General features: G+C 39.5%; 1 protein-coding gene across 1 annotated transcript in view; it reads right to left on the bottom strand.

The window, feature by feature from the left end:
* Positions 1-1,007: 1,007 nt before the first annotated feature.
* Positions 1,008-15,323, bottom strand: part of LOC103073744 (neural cell adhesion molecule L1-like protein) — a gene marked incomplete at its 3' end in the record, with an annotated part of 48,307 nt that continues 33,991 nt past the window's right edge. The window contains 5 exon segments of the mRNA XM_082931451.1: positions 1,008-1,173; positions 5,557-5,723; positions 7,104-7,215; positions 7,538-7,678; positions 14,931-15,062. Coding sequence (XP_082787577.1) covers positions 1,008-1,173; positions 5,557-5,723; positions 7,104-7,215; positions 7,538-7,678; positions 14,931-15,062 — 718 coding nt within the window.

A 15,323-nucleotide genomic window follows, 5' to 3' on the forward strand; every position in this document is an offset into this window, starting at 1 on the left:
TCTGTTTGCTAGTATTTTGTTGAGGAGTTTTGCATCTATGTTCATCAGTGATACTGGCCTGTAATTTTCTTTAAAGACATACCAATTGCCAACAAACACATGAAAGGATGCTCAACATCACTAATCATTAGAGAAATGCAAATCAAAAACACAATGAGGTATCACCTCACATCGGTCAGAATGGCCATCATCAAAAAATCTACAACCAATAAATGCTGGAGAGGGTGTGGAGAAAAGGAAACCCTCTGGCACTGTTGGTGGGAATGTAAATGGATACAGCCACTATGGAGAACAGTATGGAGGTTCCTTAAAAAACTAAAAATAGAACTACCATATGACCCAGCAATCCCACTACTGGGCATATACCCTGAGAAAACCATAATTCAAAAAGAGACATGTACCACAATGTTCACTGCAGCACTATATACAATAGCCAGGACAGGGAAGCATCAACAGATGAATGGATAAAGAAGATGTGGCACATATATACAATGGAATATTACTCAGCCATAAAAAGCAATGAGATTGAGTTATTTGAAGTGAGGTGGATGGACCTAGAGTCTGTCACACAGAGTGAAGTAAGTCAGAAAGAGAAAAACAAATACCGTACGCTAAGGCATATATATGGAGTCTAAAATCATGGTACTGATGAACTTAGTGGTAGAGCAGGAATAAAGACGAAGTCATAAATAAAGAACGGACTTGAGGACACAGGGGGAGAAGGGGAAGCTGGGACGAAGTGAGAGAGTAGCAATGACATATATATAGTACCAAATGTAAAACAGATATCTAGTGGGAAGCTGCTGCATAGCACAGGGAGATCAACTCAATGTTTTGTAATGACCTAGAGGGGTGGGATTGGGGGGGTGGGAGGTAGGCTCAAGAGGGAGGGGATATGGGGTTAAATGTATACATTTAGCTGATTCACTTTGTTGTACAGCAGAAACTAACACAACACTGTAAAGCAATTATACTCCAATAAAGATTTTAAAAAATAGTTTACATACCTGCCATCCTCTGTGCCATTAATTTCAAAGGCTTCTCCATCTTTACTCCAGGATAATTTTAAACTGTATTTCAAATGTGAGTCACATTTGCTTTCACAATATAATTCAAGCGTGTGTGATCTGGGGACACGAGGATTCTTAGGAGAAACTCTAAGTTTTGTAGCATCTGTTTTTACAAAATAAAGATACTAGTTAGAGCTACAGAACACAGCTTACTTTGCTCTCAAGTGCCTGCAATTTAATCAACCAAAATGGTCAACACTGATAGTCAAATCCTCATGCAATGTTTGTCACACTGTTATTTCCTAACATCACATGTCATTACTATTTTCATTCCTTCCAAGCCAGGGCACCTGGGTAGAAATATTATATTAATAGCAATTTCCCAAGAGTGTAAGCAAGCAAATGCTTCTGGATATTGAAAATAATATAAATTGTCTGGTGCTTCTGGACATGTGATCAAAACACCATAAAGAGGAAATCAATTAATTTTCTATTACCTTGTTTATTATTAACTCAAATCTGAGGTTAAATGGTGAAGCCCACGCATAGATGAACTAACAACATGAAGGTGTGGAACGCGAACATAAGCACCATGAACATGGAGGCTTTGCTTGTTTTGTTTCATTCCAGTAACTCCAGAGCCCAGAAGGGAGCCTGTGTACAGTAGGTACTCAATACGTATTTGTTGAATGAGTTACAGTGAGTCATATTTGGAAAGTAAATTAGTAATATCAATAATATGAATAAAATACCTAGGAATAAAAATAAAATACCTAGGAATAAACATATCTAAGGAGACAAAAGACTTGTATGCAGAAAACTATAAGACACTGATGAAAGAAATTAAAGACGATACAAACAGATGGAGAGATATATCATGTTCTTGGATTGGAAGAATCAACATTGTGAAAAATGACTCTACTACCCAAAGCCATCTACAGATTCAATGTAATCCCTATCAAACTACTAATGACATTTTTCACAGAACTCGAACAAAAAATTTTACAATTTGTATGGAGACACAAAAGACCCTGAATAGCCAAAGCAATCTTGAGAAAGAAAAATGGAGCTGGAGGAATCAAGCTCTCCAACTTCAAACTATACTACAAAGCTACAGTAATCAAGACCATATGGTACTGGCACAAAAACAGAAATATAGATCAATGGAACAGGATAGAAAGCCCAGAGATAAACCTACACACACATGGCCACCTTATCTTTGACAAAGGAGGCAAGAATATACAATGGAGAAAAGACAGCCTCTTCAATAAGTGGAGCTGGGAAAACTGGACAGCTACATGTAAAAGAATGAAACTAGAACACTTCCCAACACCGTACACACAAAAAACTCAAAATGGATTAAAGACCTTAATGTAAGGCCAGACACTATGAAACTCTTAGAGGAAAACACAGGCAGAACACTCCATGACATAAATCACAGCAAAATCTGTGATGAACCACCTCTGAGAGAAATGGAAATAAAAACAAAAATAAACAAATGGAACCTAATGAAATTTAAAAGCTTTTGCACAGCAAAGACAACCATAAACAAGACGAAAAGAGAACCCTCAGAATGGGAGAAAATATTTGCCAATGAAGCAACTGACAAAGGATTAATCTCCAAAATATACAAGCAGCTCATGTAGCTCAATATCAAAAAAACAAACAACCCAATCCAAAAAATGGGCAGAAGACCTAAATAGACAATTCTCCAAAGAAGATATACAGATTGTCAACAAACACATGAAAGGATGCTCAACATCACTAATCATTAGGGAAATGCAAATCAAAACTACAATGAGGTATCACCTCACACCACTCAGAATGGCCATCATCAAAATATCTACAAACAATAAATGCTGGAGAAGGTGTGGAGAAAAGAGAACTCTCTTGCACTGTTGGTGGGAATGTAAATTGATACAGCCACTATCGAGAACAGTATGAAGGTTCCTTAAGAAACTACAAGTAGAACTACCATACGACCCAGCAATCCCACTACTGGGCATATACCCTGAGAAAACCATAATTCAAAAAGAGTCATGTACCACAATGTTCATTGCAGCTCTATTTACAATAGCCAGGACACAGAAGCAACCTAGGTGTCCATCGACAGATGAGTGAATAAAGAAGATGTGGCACACATATACAATGGAATATTACTCAGCCATAAAAAGAAACGAAATTGAGTTATTTGTAGTGAGGCAGATGGACCTAGGGACGGTCACACAGAGTGAAGTAAGTCAGAAAGAGAAAGACAAATACTGTATGCTAACACATATATACGAAATTGAAAGAAAAAAAATGGATCTCATAAACGTAGGGGCAGGACAGGAATAAAGACGCAGACGTAGAGAATGGACTTGAGGACACGGGGAGGGGGAAGGGTAATCTGGGACAAAGTGAGAGAGTAGCACTGCCATATATACAGTACCAAACGTAAAATAGCTAGCTAGTGGGAAGCAGGTGCAAAGCACAGGGAGATCAGCTCGGTGCTTTGTGACCACCTAGAGGGGTGGGAGGGAGATGCAAGAGGGAAGGGATATGGGGATATATGTATACATATAGCTGATTCACTTTGTTATACAGCAGAAACTAACACAACATTGTAAAGCAATTATCCTCCAATAAAGATGTTAGAAAACAAAACAAAACAATATAAAGCTCAAACATTGATACCTGGCTGTCTTGGAAAATGTCTGTTTCTTTATAATTGTTTCAAAACATATAATCCTTACTCTTAAGGACCATATTAAAGGCAGATACACTTTACCCCAATGTGGCACCTGGTAATCCTCTCAGAAGCTAAATCTCATGAGCTGACCCCCAACTCCACAATCATGTTCTAATATTTGCTATCTATATGTTACTCAAGAAACTGATTAAAAATTGAAGTGTTAGTAAAATTGAGTTTTTGATATTCCAAGCATGAAATCTGAAGAGGTTATCAAATTGAATTCATTTCAAGTGAATTACTAAACATCCCAATTCTAAATATAAAGGAATCCATTGAATAATAATTGATACCATTTAATGAGCACTTATTTCATTTAACTAGACTCTGTGAAGTTTACATTCATTGTGACATTTTACAACAATTCTATGAATATTAATATCTCTACCTTACCGAGAAGATAACTTAAGGCTAAAATGAAATTAAGTAAGGATACTAATATTTTCTAACTAGTAAGGGACTGAGCTGTGATTTGAACTCGAGACTGGAAGACACCAAAGCTCATGCTGCATAGCCTCTTATTCAATTCCATTCTTGACATTCCTTTTTCATATGTGAAAAGTATGCCCTTAATTCTCATGGATACGATTCCTATATAACCCTTCCATATACAGTGGACATGAGAGCAGACCAAAAGTTTATGAACGTGGCCTTCTCTCTGGCCACTAGCAGTTTTGAGGTCCACTTTGGGCCAAGCACTGTGTTGGGCAATAGGAATGTGAAGGTTCATTTGGATTCCAGACTTCACTCTCATTATCTTTCACCTGGCGGAGTTGCTTATCTTTGATCTAGGTTGGTTTTACAAAGTATAAAAAGAATCATCTTCATTGATGCTATAAGAGCATTTTAAAAATTGCACATACCACTTGAAAATGCAGAGAGACATCTACTATAAGTAGACATCAATGAATATTAGTGTCCCTTAAAAATATAGTCCATGGGGCTGGCATGTTGGGTAACTTAGGGTACAGAAAAAATACAATGAAAGAATAAAAGAAGGAAAGAAGGGTGTGAGTGTGTGTGCAGAGAGAGAGACAAATGTTAAGGTAGCAGTGAAAACAGATGATTAAACAAATATGTACCTGTTATCTAAGCAGAGGTAGTAGCAGGCCATGAGAGTGACCTGTCATAGGAAATACAAACCCTCCCTCCATTTACTATAGAATCTTTCTATTCTTTGTGTTTCCCTGAAAAGGGTTCTCTGAGCAATTTTAAAATCAAAATACTGCTGATGCCTGTGGATCTGGGTTCCAGTAAGCCTGAATCTAGGTGCTGAGATGCCCCTCTTTGGGACACTGACATATCTTGGCACATACTTAACTTTAGGGAGCAATTACAAATGAAACAGGCTGCTTGAACAAGACAAAAAATACAGAGCTGTTTATGACTCAAAAAGAGGACAAAACCCTCCTCATTTTGTCATGCCGGAGTCTTTACGAAACTGATCCTTTATGAGTTTATTTGTGAAATTTTTAGTTCAAAGAGTTGAATACTGGTGACATTACATTGAGTTGGTTATTGAAATAAAACAGAGTTACAGGAATACACCAAAATAGAGGACTTTTAAATATTGCTGGTCATCCATCACCAAGAACACCTAGCTCCCTCTTACAATTCTATAAAGCCATGGACACATCATCGACATATCCGATAATTCTGGTGAGGGTCGTTTAGATGAAACCCAATCTAGGAGTTCTGAAACAGTCTAAAGAAATTTAACAGATGCCTGAACTTAAATCATATTGTTTCACTTGGGAAAATGAAAAACTGAAGCTATGTGACAATCCATGCAAAGTAAAAACAAAATAAAATTACTTCTAATATCCAAATTGGCTGTGACTGCTGTTTTTCCTTTAGCATTTTCTACCCAACAAGAGTAGGAACCAGCATCTTCTTCCGTGGTCTCGCTGATCTGTAATGTGCCATTCTCATGGAAATGATACCGTCTGCCTTCAAGGGGTTTTGCTTCTTCCACCTTCTGCCTATAGAAAGTATAAATCAACTTAGGTTTGACAGAATCCTATACTCTTTGGCAAACTGGCCGCTGATGTCATTCAGTCTTATCCCTTCTTCAGGAGCTTAGCAGACCTTATGAAATGTTCCATTAGAGTTCACAATTTTTCCGCAGTAGGCGATAGGTATACATCTTACCTGCCCAAATAGACTGTGACTGGAGGAAATCTGTGTCTGAGCTCTATGCTTCTGCTGTATTTATAATAGCGCTCAGTACCACTTTACATCTGTCCTCAGAGTTTAATAAATAGTTTCTGCCTTATTGATGGTGAACCCTTTAGTTAGTCATTGCTTCAGGGTACTAAATGGGAAAGGTGGTAATTCAAAGAGATAATGAACATTCTGAACCTCCTGCTGTCCTAGAGGAACAGTGCTCACTCAGAAATATTATAGGCCAGGAAGTCCTGTCCTGTGGACATGGATAACATTGACCCTCATCACCCAGAGTCATTTTCTCCTACATTCGTCCATTTTCCAAGCATTTGCTGCCACAGCTTGATTCTCCCTATGCGTTTCACAGTAAGAGGCTACTGGAGAGAAAAGATGCAAAGGACAAAGTCTGGCTGCTGTTCACACGAGATTTTACAGGGCGGGCACTAGGGTAAGGCAAGTGAGGCACTTGCCTCAGAGACAAAATTTAAGGGTTGCCAAAAAAAAAATTTCAGTATAATCAAGATAAATATTTTAATGAGGTATTTCTAAAAATCAAAAAGAATACAAAAGAATCCACAATGAACAAAATATCCAAATTTTAAATAAAGACAGAACCTGACCCTGTACTTGGACGACCTTGCCTTGCACTCCTCATTCTAATCTCAGCCCTGCAGAGCCCTGGGGAAAATTATTTAAGACTAGTTTAACCAAGTTTTTCCAGTGAAGGAACAAATATGGTAGATTCATAACAATGGTGTGTTTGAAGTAACTATACCAACCAATATATCGAAGTTAAATTCAAAACACATGTTGACAAAGTTTTAAACATAGGCACTTGGAATGAAAAACAGACTTAATTATTTAGATAATACCCAAAACAACAACAGTAATGTATGACCTTAGATATATCCGTAATGGAGACCTAAACTACCTATAAAATTGTCTTAGCAATCACTTCAATTTTTTGCTTTCCTTTGTGAGCAAAAATGGCTCTCCATATTTCCCCATGTGAGAGAATACTACAAATCTAGTCAACAGTGCCAGGAAAGGTAGGTAAGTAAGTTTGCTACCTTAGTTCTCAGAGGCACTCACTACATGTAATAACTTGACACAGTGCAGTCCGTCAAGTGATGGATGAAGAAACAAGGCACAATCTACAAGTGACATTCTCTTAAGAAAACCGTGTAACAGCTTACCAGGACACAGTTGCCTCCGGTGAAGCAAAGAACTCACAATGTAAGAAAGCACTGTACCCCACCACCGTGGCATAATTTTCTTCATCTGCAGTTTGTATCAATGGACGGACATCTATTGGAAAACAATATAAATGCAGTTTTAAATGTTCATACAATACAAGCAAATTAATTTTTTTCTATACCCCAGCCATTTTAATAAGGGAAAACAGTTGAATATCACAGTTCGTATTCTTGAATTGGAAAGTATCCCAATGCAATACATTTTTGGAAGTATAACTTTTAGTACGAGGTCTCATGCTCAAATGTAAGATGAAAGGTACTTTGATTTTTCCCCACGTTTTATGTGCCAAGAATTCAATCTACTTGTGAGTATGACCGTGAACATTTTCCTGTAGAAAAGAGCAGACAAACAGTCTGCTCCCAAGTATGCTTACCTACAACATCGATGTTGGCATTGGCAAGGATAGTGCCATGGACATTCGAGGCTTCACACTGGTACACAGCAGTGTGATTCGGTTGCACATTGGTAAAACTGATTTCCCTGGGGGAGATGACATCACCAGAAAATGGATTTCCTACAAGAGATTAAAGACTGTCAGTGTGATAAAAAATAGAACCTAAAATATTTATACACTCTTCATTAAACGTGTCACACAGTATTTATATTTTAAGACCAGTTTAGGGTGAATAAGAGTTCATTGAAGCCAATTCTTTAGAATTTCTTAACATCAACCATGATTTTTTCTTTCCAGACCCTTCTGCAATTTCAATCGTCCTTCAAATGAGTATTTATTGCCAAAATATGTGTTGATCTCTAGCTGTCTGCCTCTCCACACCCACATCCACAACAAAGATTCCACATTTTCTGTTTAGCACTCAAGTCCCACTATGAACTGAATCTCACTTACTCTTGTAATTGAAGTCCTGATACTGCCCAGCGTAAACCACATGATCAACACAGATGGATCCCCCCAATCCACCAATATTGACTGCTATCTTCCCCCTTGACATGTTGTTCCTCTGTTTCACTTCTCTGCCCTTCTGCAATTTTCCCACCTACACCATTCATTTCAATTGCCCTGCTTTGCGATTTAACCACTTCAGATAAATAGCTCATATATTTCATTTTCCCAGGAGGACTAAACTCTTCTTGAGAGCACAGACCAGGTTTTCTACCTTTTTGGCAATAAATCTTACCCCACTGCTTATCCATGTGTAATCCTGGAAATATCTTTTGGAAGTGAGAAAATCTAATATTTATGGTACTTTATATTTTTTTAAGATTTATTTATTCATTTATTTATCTTGGCTGAGTTGGGTCATCGTTGCTGCACGTAGCCTTTCTCTACTTGTGGCAAGTGGGGGCTACTCTTCGTTGCGCTGCACAGGCTTCTCATTGCGGTGGTTTATCCTGTTGCAGAGCACGGGCTCTAGGCGCACGGGCTTCAGTAGTTGTGGCACGAGGGCTCAGTAGTTGTGGTTCGCAGGCTCTAGAGCACAGGCTCAGTAGTTGTGGCACACAGGCTTAGTTGCTTCTTTGCCTGTGGGATCTTTCTGGACCAGGACTCGAACCCCGTCCCCTGCATTGGCAGGCGGATTCTTATCCACTGCACCACCAAGGAAGCCCCATTCCTACAGCTTTGGCCCTGCTCTGAAACTACAAACAAGAAGTGGGAAGAGGAACATATTAGCTAGGAATGTTGAATAAGGGGCACAAATGTTAAAATTTTTCACTTATGGGCTTCCCTGGTGGTGCAGTCGTTAAGAATCCACCTGCCAATGCAGGGGACAGGAGTTCAATCCCTGGCCCAGGAAGATCCCACAAGCCACAGACCAACTAAGCCCATGCGCCACAACTCCTGAAGCCCACACACCTAGAGCCCATGCTATGCAACAAGAGAACCCACCGCAATGAGAAGCCCACGCACTGCAATGAAGAGTAGCCCCTGCGGGCTGCAACTAGAGAAAGCCTGCAGGCAACAATGAAGACCCAATGCAGCCAAAAAAAAAAAAAAGAAAAAGTGGCGATGCTAAGTTTTAGGTCATAGAAAACATTGAATATTACATAATAAAATAGAAGATTTTTTTAACATCTTTATTGGAGTATAATTGCTTTACGATGGTGTGTTAGCTGCTGCTGTATAACAAAGTGAATCAGCTATAGGTATAAATATATCCCCATACACCCTCCCCTCTTGCATCTCCCTTCCTCCCACCTTGCCTATCCCACCCCTCTAGGTGGTCACAAAGCAGCAAGCTGATCTCCCTGTGCTATGCACCTGCTTCCCACTAGCTAGCTATTTTACATTAGGTAGTGTATATATGTCCATGCCACTTTCTCACTTCGTCCCAGCTTACCCTTCCCCCTCACCGTGTCCTCAAGTCTGTTCTCTATGTCTGCATCTTTATTCATGTCCTGCCCCTAGGTTCTTCAGAACCTTTTTTTTTTTTTTTTTTTTTTATTTTTTTTACATCATTTTTCCCTCTGGGAGTGAGAAATAAATACATCTTTACACTTAACTGTGAGCTCCATGGGGGCAAAACCTTGTCTATGTGCTGTGCACTATGTTCCTAGTGCCTAAAGAGCAGCTATCACAGAGGAGGCAGTCAGTAAATATCTCTCAGAATGACTGAAAACATTTTTGTTGGGTGGCATTTTATCCATGGCAGAAAAATAGCCCCTGAAAGATGGCCATAGTCTAATCTCTACAACGTGTGAACATTTTACCTTATGGGGCAGAAGGGACTTTGCAGATGTGATTAAGGTCAAGGACCTTGAGATTGGATGATTATCCTGGATTATCCAAGGGGGCCCAAAGGAATTATAAGGCTCCTTATAGCCAGAGAACCTTTCCTGGCTATGGCGAGCCAAAGAGAGATGTGACTATGAAAGGATGGGCGGAGAAACGCAACGTTGCTGTTTTGAAGTTGGAGGAAAGGAGCCGTGAACCAAGGAATGTGGGCAGCCTCTAGGAGCTGGAGAAAACAAGGCACGGGTTTCTCTCCTAGAGCCTCCAGAAAGAAGCACAGCACCGCTGACACCTTGATCTAAGCCCAGGGAGACTTGCGTTGGCCTTCCAACCTACAGAATTGTAAAATAATAAATGTGCACTGTCTTCAGCCACTGAATTTGTGGTAACTTGTTATGGCAACAATAGAAATTTGATACAATACCGTAGGACAATGTATCTCTTAAGAAGCATCAGGATGAGTAGCTCTTACAAGTTTCTTAACGTTAAAAAGAATTGTGTCTTTGATCTCATCCTGTACTCTCACACCCTACTTCGAACTTAACAAATTTCAGGGTAAACCCCATCACCCTGTTCAGTTCTTATACCATTTGCCCCATGGTAAACTGAGTCTGCATAGCATTACACAAAGAAGAAATGAAACTATGGCCTCCTGTTTGGGGGACAGGTAATTAAACATTGCTCCAGGATGCCTTCTGGGATAGGTATGCAAACTGCAGAGTATTGTGGCATACAGACTTCCAGGAGCTTCCAGAATTCTAGAAAAATTCTAAAATTCTTTATCAAACAAAAACCACTAGTCCTGACCTAAGTTGTCTTTGGTCAGCTCAAAGGGCAAACATGCAATATAGGGAGAGAAACTTCAGCTCTGGAATTAATCATTTCAGTTCCATTGATGGCTCTAAATTCACTTGGGTTGTGTCCTCAATCAAGTAAGTGATGTAATCTCTGAGCCTCATCTGCCACATCTACAACCTGAAGAATAAAAAGATCTCCTCTGCAGGGCCCACTAGGAGGCTCCGAAATATTGGATGCAAAGTATTTGAAAAAGGTTAGGCTTGTAATCAATAAGAGTAATCATTTTGATTTAATTTTCAAATATTCTATATAAAGGATATGTAATTGCTAAAAATATAAGCTTAAAGAGATTTCAAACCCTTTAGTGATCCACTGTCATCAAACATCCCAATTATAAATGGTTATGACCTGTTGGCAGGGAAGCAAGGAGAGCCGTGGAAAGAACACAGAACATGGGTTCCAAAAATGTGGCTTTGGTTCTAGGTCTGCCACGACTCAGCTGTGCTATCTTTGCATTAGTTTGTCTTCAGCCTTGATGTGCTCACCCATCAACAAACGTGCTGGCTCTATTTTCTACATAAATCCATAACCTAACCGTTACTACTACCAGTCTAGCCCAAGGGCCCAGTATCTTTTAGGCAGCTCCTAATTGGAGTCATACAATTGCTTCTCCATTCAGAGGCCAGAAAAATTCTTTGTTAATAAATTAGAGCCTGTCACTCTTCTGCTCTAAATCGTCCAAGAGCTGCCCACCTTACTCACAATAATATCCCAAGCGCCCTTTTGGACCTTCCCCTTTACATATGATGTGGTCCCTGCACCTCCGGACTAATCTCTCCCAGCACTGCCCCCTCCTCACTCACTCGGCTTCAGCCATACTGCAGTCCCTGCTTTTCCTCAACACTCCAAACATACCTCGGGTCTTTTCACTCACTGACCTCTCCACCCTGAAAGCTCTTTCACAGGTAGTTGCATAGCTGCATCACTCACCTCTTTCAGATCTCTACTCAAAGGTAAATAACCACAAGGATCTTACTAGTATTATCTTAAAATCGGAGAGCAGCTCTAGGTCCCAGACTTCTCTCACACCCACCCCTTCCTCAGCTAGTTTTCACTTTACCACATTTATGTGTTTATTCTTCTATTGCTTATCTCTCCCTACTAGAATGTCCGATTCATGAGAGCAGGGACTGTCCGTTTTATTCACTGCTATCTCCCAAGCAACAAGGCCAGTGCCTGGCACAAAGAAGGCATTCAATAAATATTACTGAACGAAATAATCAATCTGTTAAATATGAATAATCGTACTCCCTTTAAAAGGCTCATGTGGGGACAAAGCAGTACGTGAAAGTTCTTCATAAACAGCCAAGTGCTATTCAAATATAAAATTTTATGATTTTATGTTCCAGAAAATCTGCATTTTTTTGTTTTAGCATCCTTAACATTCTTTATAAACAAAAGTTGTTTTATCTGAAGTCTTATTTTTCATTTCTTATTCTGTTCTCTAAAGAGATGAGGAAAATGTCTCAAATTGAGGAAACTAATAATGAGGGCTGAAGTGTCATCAACAGATGAATGAATAAAGAAAATGTGAGATAACTGCTATATTTAAAATGGATAACCAACAAGGACCTACTGTATAGCACAGGGAACTCTGCTCAACGTTATGTGGCAGCCTGGATGGGAGGGGAGTCTGGGGGAGAATGGACACCTGTATATGTATGGCTGAGTCGCTTTGCTGTGCACCTCAAACTATCACAACACTGTTAATCGGTTATACTCCAATATACAATAAAAAGTTAAAAAATAAATAAATAAAAACAAGACAGATTCACAAAAGCAAACAAAAGTAGAAAATATGATATATATATATATATCATACACACACATATGCACACAATGGAGTATTATTCAGCCATAAAAATGAAAAAATCCTGTCATTTGTAACAGCCTGCATCAACCTTGAGGGCATTATTGTAAGTGACGTAAGTCAGACAGAAAAATACAAATACTGTATGATCTCACTTATATGTGAAATATAGAAAACAAAACAAAGCAAAACAAGCTCACAGATACAGAGAACAGTTAGTGGTTGCCAGAGGATGGGCCAAATGGATGAAGCGGGTAAAAAGGTATAAACTTCCAGTTATAAAACGAATGTCATGGAGATATAATGTACAGCCTGGCAGTAATAGTCATTAATACTGTATTGCATATTTGAAAGTTGCTAAGACAGTAGATCTTAAAAGTTCTCATCACAAGCAGAAAAATTCAGTAACTCTGTAAGGTGACAGACATTAACTAGACTTACCGACGTGATCATTTTGCAATATACACAAATGACAAACAATTATGTTGTACACCTGAACCTAATATAATGCATGTTCGTTATGTATCAATCAAAAAAAGAAAAAAGAGTTTCAGAACTGTTCATTGTTTTGCCAACGTATTTGTATTTTAAATAAGTAGGCACATTCTTTCTTCTGAAAGCTGTAACAAGACAGAACTGAAAGTGATCTTGTGTTGTTATCTGCTGAGAAAGTAGATATGGTCATACTGTTATATGACAATTTCTAGATTAATAGTCATAAGCTTGTGTGAGTAATAGATATTTTAAAATAACTATCATTTTAATTTTCAATCTCATCATCGAATATGTTCAGTTAGTATCTGCTTGTCATCGACACTGTACCTATTGTCATACGAAGAAAAATAAAACAGATGCGTTTCTCAAAAATAACAATGAGCACTAAGGCTTCCTGAGTATTTGCTATGTGAAAACAATAGTAAACAATACTTTGGAAGTGTTGTTTGCATGGCAGTCACTGTGCTAAACATTCTCTGTGTGTGTCATTTAATCTACATAAAAATCCCCAATGGTCGGTACTATTTTCATCCCCATTTTACTGATGAGGAAATACGTTTTAAGAGGGTCAGTAATACACCGAATCACACAGCTAGTAAATGGTAGAGCCTGAATGCAAACAAAGACCCTCTGGATCCAGAGTTTATAAACTTTCACAATGTTCTACAGATAAGTAATATCCTTTTTGGTAGACTCCATCGGTCTCTTTCAATTACAACCAACTACCATCAGTTCCATTTTGCAGTTGAAAACCTAAGCTTCAGGAGATTCCCAGCTGTATCATCTTGAGCTGTTTAGTGAATCTCCCCAATCTTAGGTGCACAGCCTAGTTGGGACTCCAGGTCTATAGGTCACCAGGATGCCTACCCTGATACGAGTGGGTCTAGGGCCAAGGAACTAATAGAATCAACACACATATGTATCCATATTGTAAATGCTCTAAACCAAGCTGATCAATTGACCAATAAGATCTGTTCTATTATCCTCCTTTAACAAAGACATTCAAAATGACCAGGGATGGGACTTCCCTGGCAGTCAAGTGGTTAAGACTTGGCCCTCCAGTTCAGGGGATGCAGGCACATCCCTGGTCGGGAAGCTAAGATCCCACATGCCTCGCGGCCAAAAACCCAAAACAGAAAACAGAAGCAATACTGGAACAAATTCAATAAAGACTGTAAAAATGGTCCACATCAAAAAAATCTTAAAAAAAAAAAAAAAAAAAAAAGACCAGGGCTCTAGGTTCAAATTGAGGATTTGGGACTTCTTGGAGCTCTGTGCTGGAACACAGTGGAGTGGGGAGATTAGGCGTTCAGCCCTGGTCCATCCCTTCTTTTCGACGCCCAGCCCATCTGGGAAGGGCTCAGAGCTGACTGCGCAGGGGATTTTTCTGGTCTTGGGTTACTGAAGCTTGGTCGAGAACCTGCAGTGAGCCAGGTTCAGGCTTTGCATGTCACTTTGGCCCTGCGGACTTCTCAGATCATGGAGATAGGCATGCCATAGCAGGTCCCTGTAAAGAGCAGAACCCAGTGAGGAGTCCCTGTTGCCTGGATCCAAGGGAAGTCCTAAATTCCAGCCTGTGCTCTCAACCACTAGGTCCCTGTACCTGTTTCTTCTCAGGGAGAGGAAACTTCCTCCTTGGATGCATCCTCTATATCACTCAACTGTCTTATTTTTTAAGCCTTATTTTTATATAATTAACATAATAGCCTAACAAATATTATTTATGGCTTTTCCATAAATCTAAGCATCAATCAAACTGCTTTGAAAGATGCCATTTTGGATTTCCTGGTTAGATCTGTCTTGTCAGTCCAGCCACTTACCAACTCCACTTTAGCCATAACGACGGTGTCTAAACACTGTGTCCCCGCAAACCACTGCCTTCAGCATTGCCTCACAGTTGGTGTTTTCACTTACTCTCAATTGGGAAACCATTGACTCTCCACTTGATTGCGGGCTCAGGTTCTCCTTCAGACTCACACAACAGGATACCACTGCTCCCAGTGCTATACACGCCACTCTGAGGTTTCTTTGTCCAGCGAGGGGGCTCTGGAAATAAACTGAAGAGCTCATCAACATTTTCTCCATCACAGAAGGTCCAAAAATGTTAAGGGCTGTACTTCTAGTATGCACCAGCAGATGGCAGACACAACAAAGTGTTTCACACTAGCTGTTTTTCATAAATGTTCTCTTAGGCAAGATGGGCATTGTTTTTGCCTGGAAGAGGGTTTGTGTGTGGTTATGTGCTTTTATGTGTGTGTGTGTGTGTGTGTGTGTGTGTGTGTGTGTGTGTGTGTGTGTGTGTGTGTG

Source organism: Lipotes vexillifer, unplaced genomic scaffold (genome assembly GCF_000442215.2).
Source record: "Lipotes vexillifer unplaced genomic scaffold, Lipotes_vexillifer_v1.1 scaffold601, whole genome shotgun sequence".
NCBI classification, from domain to species: domain Eukaryota; kingdom Metazoa; phylum Chordata; class Mammalia; order Artiodactyla; family Lipotidae; genus Lipotes; species Lipotes vexillifer.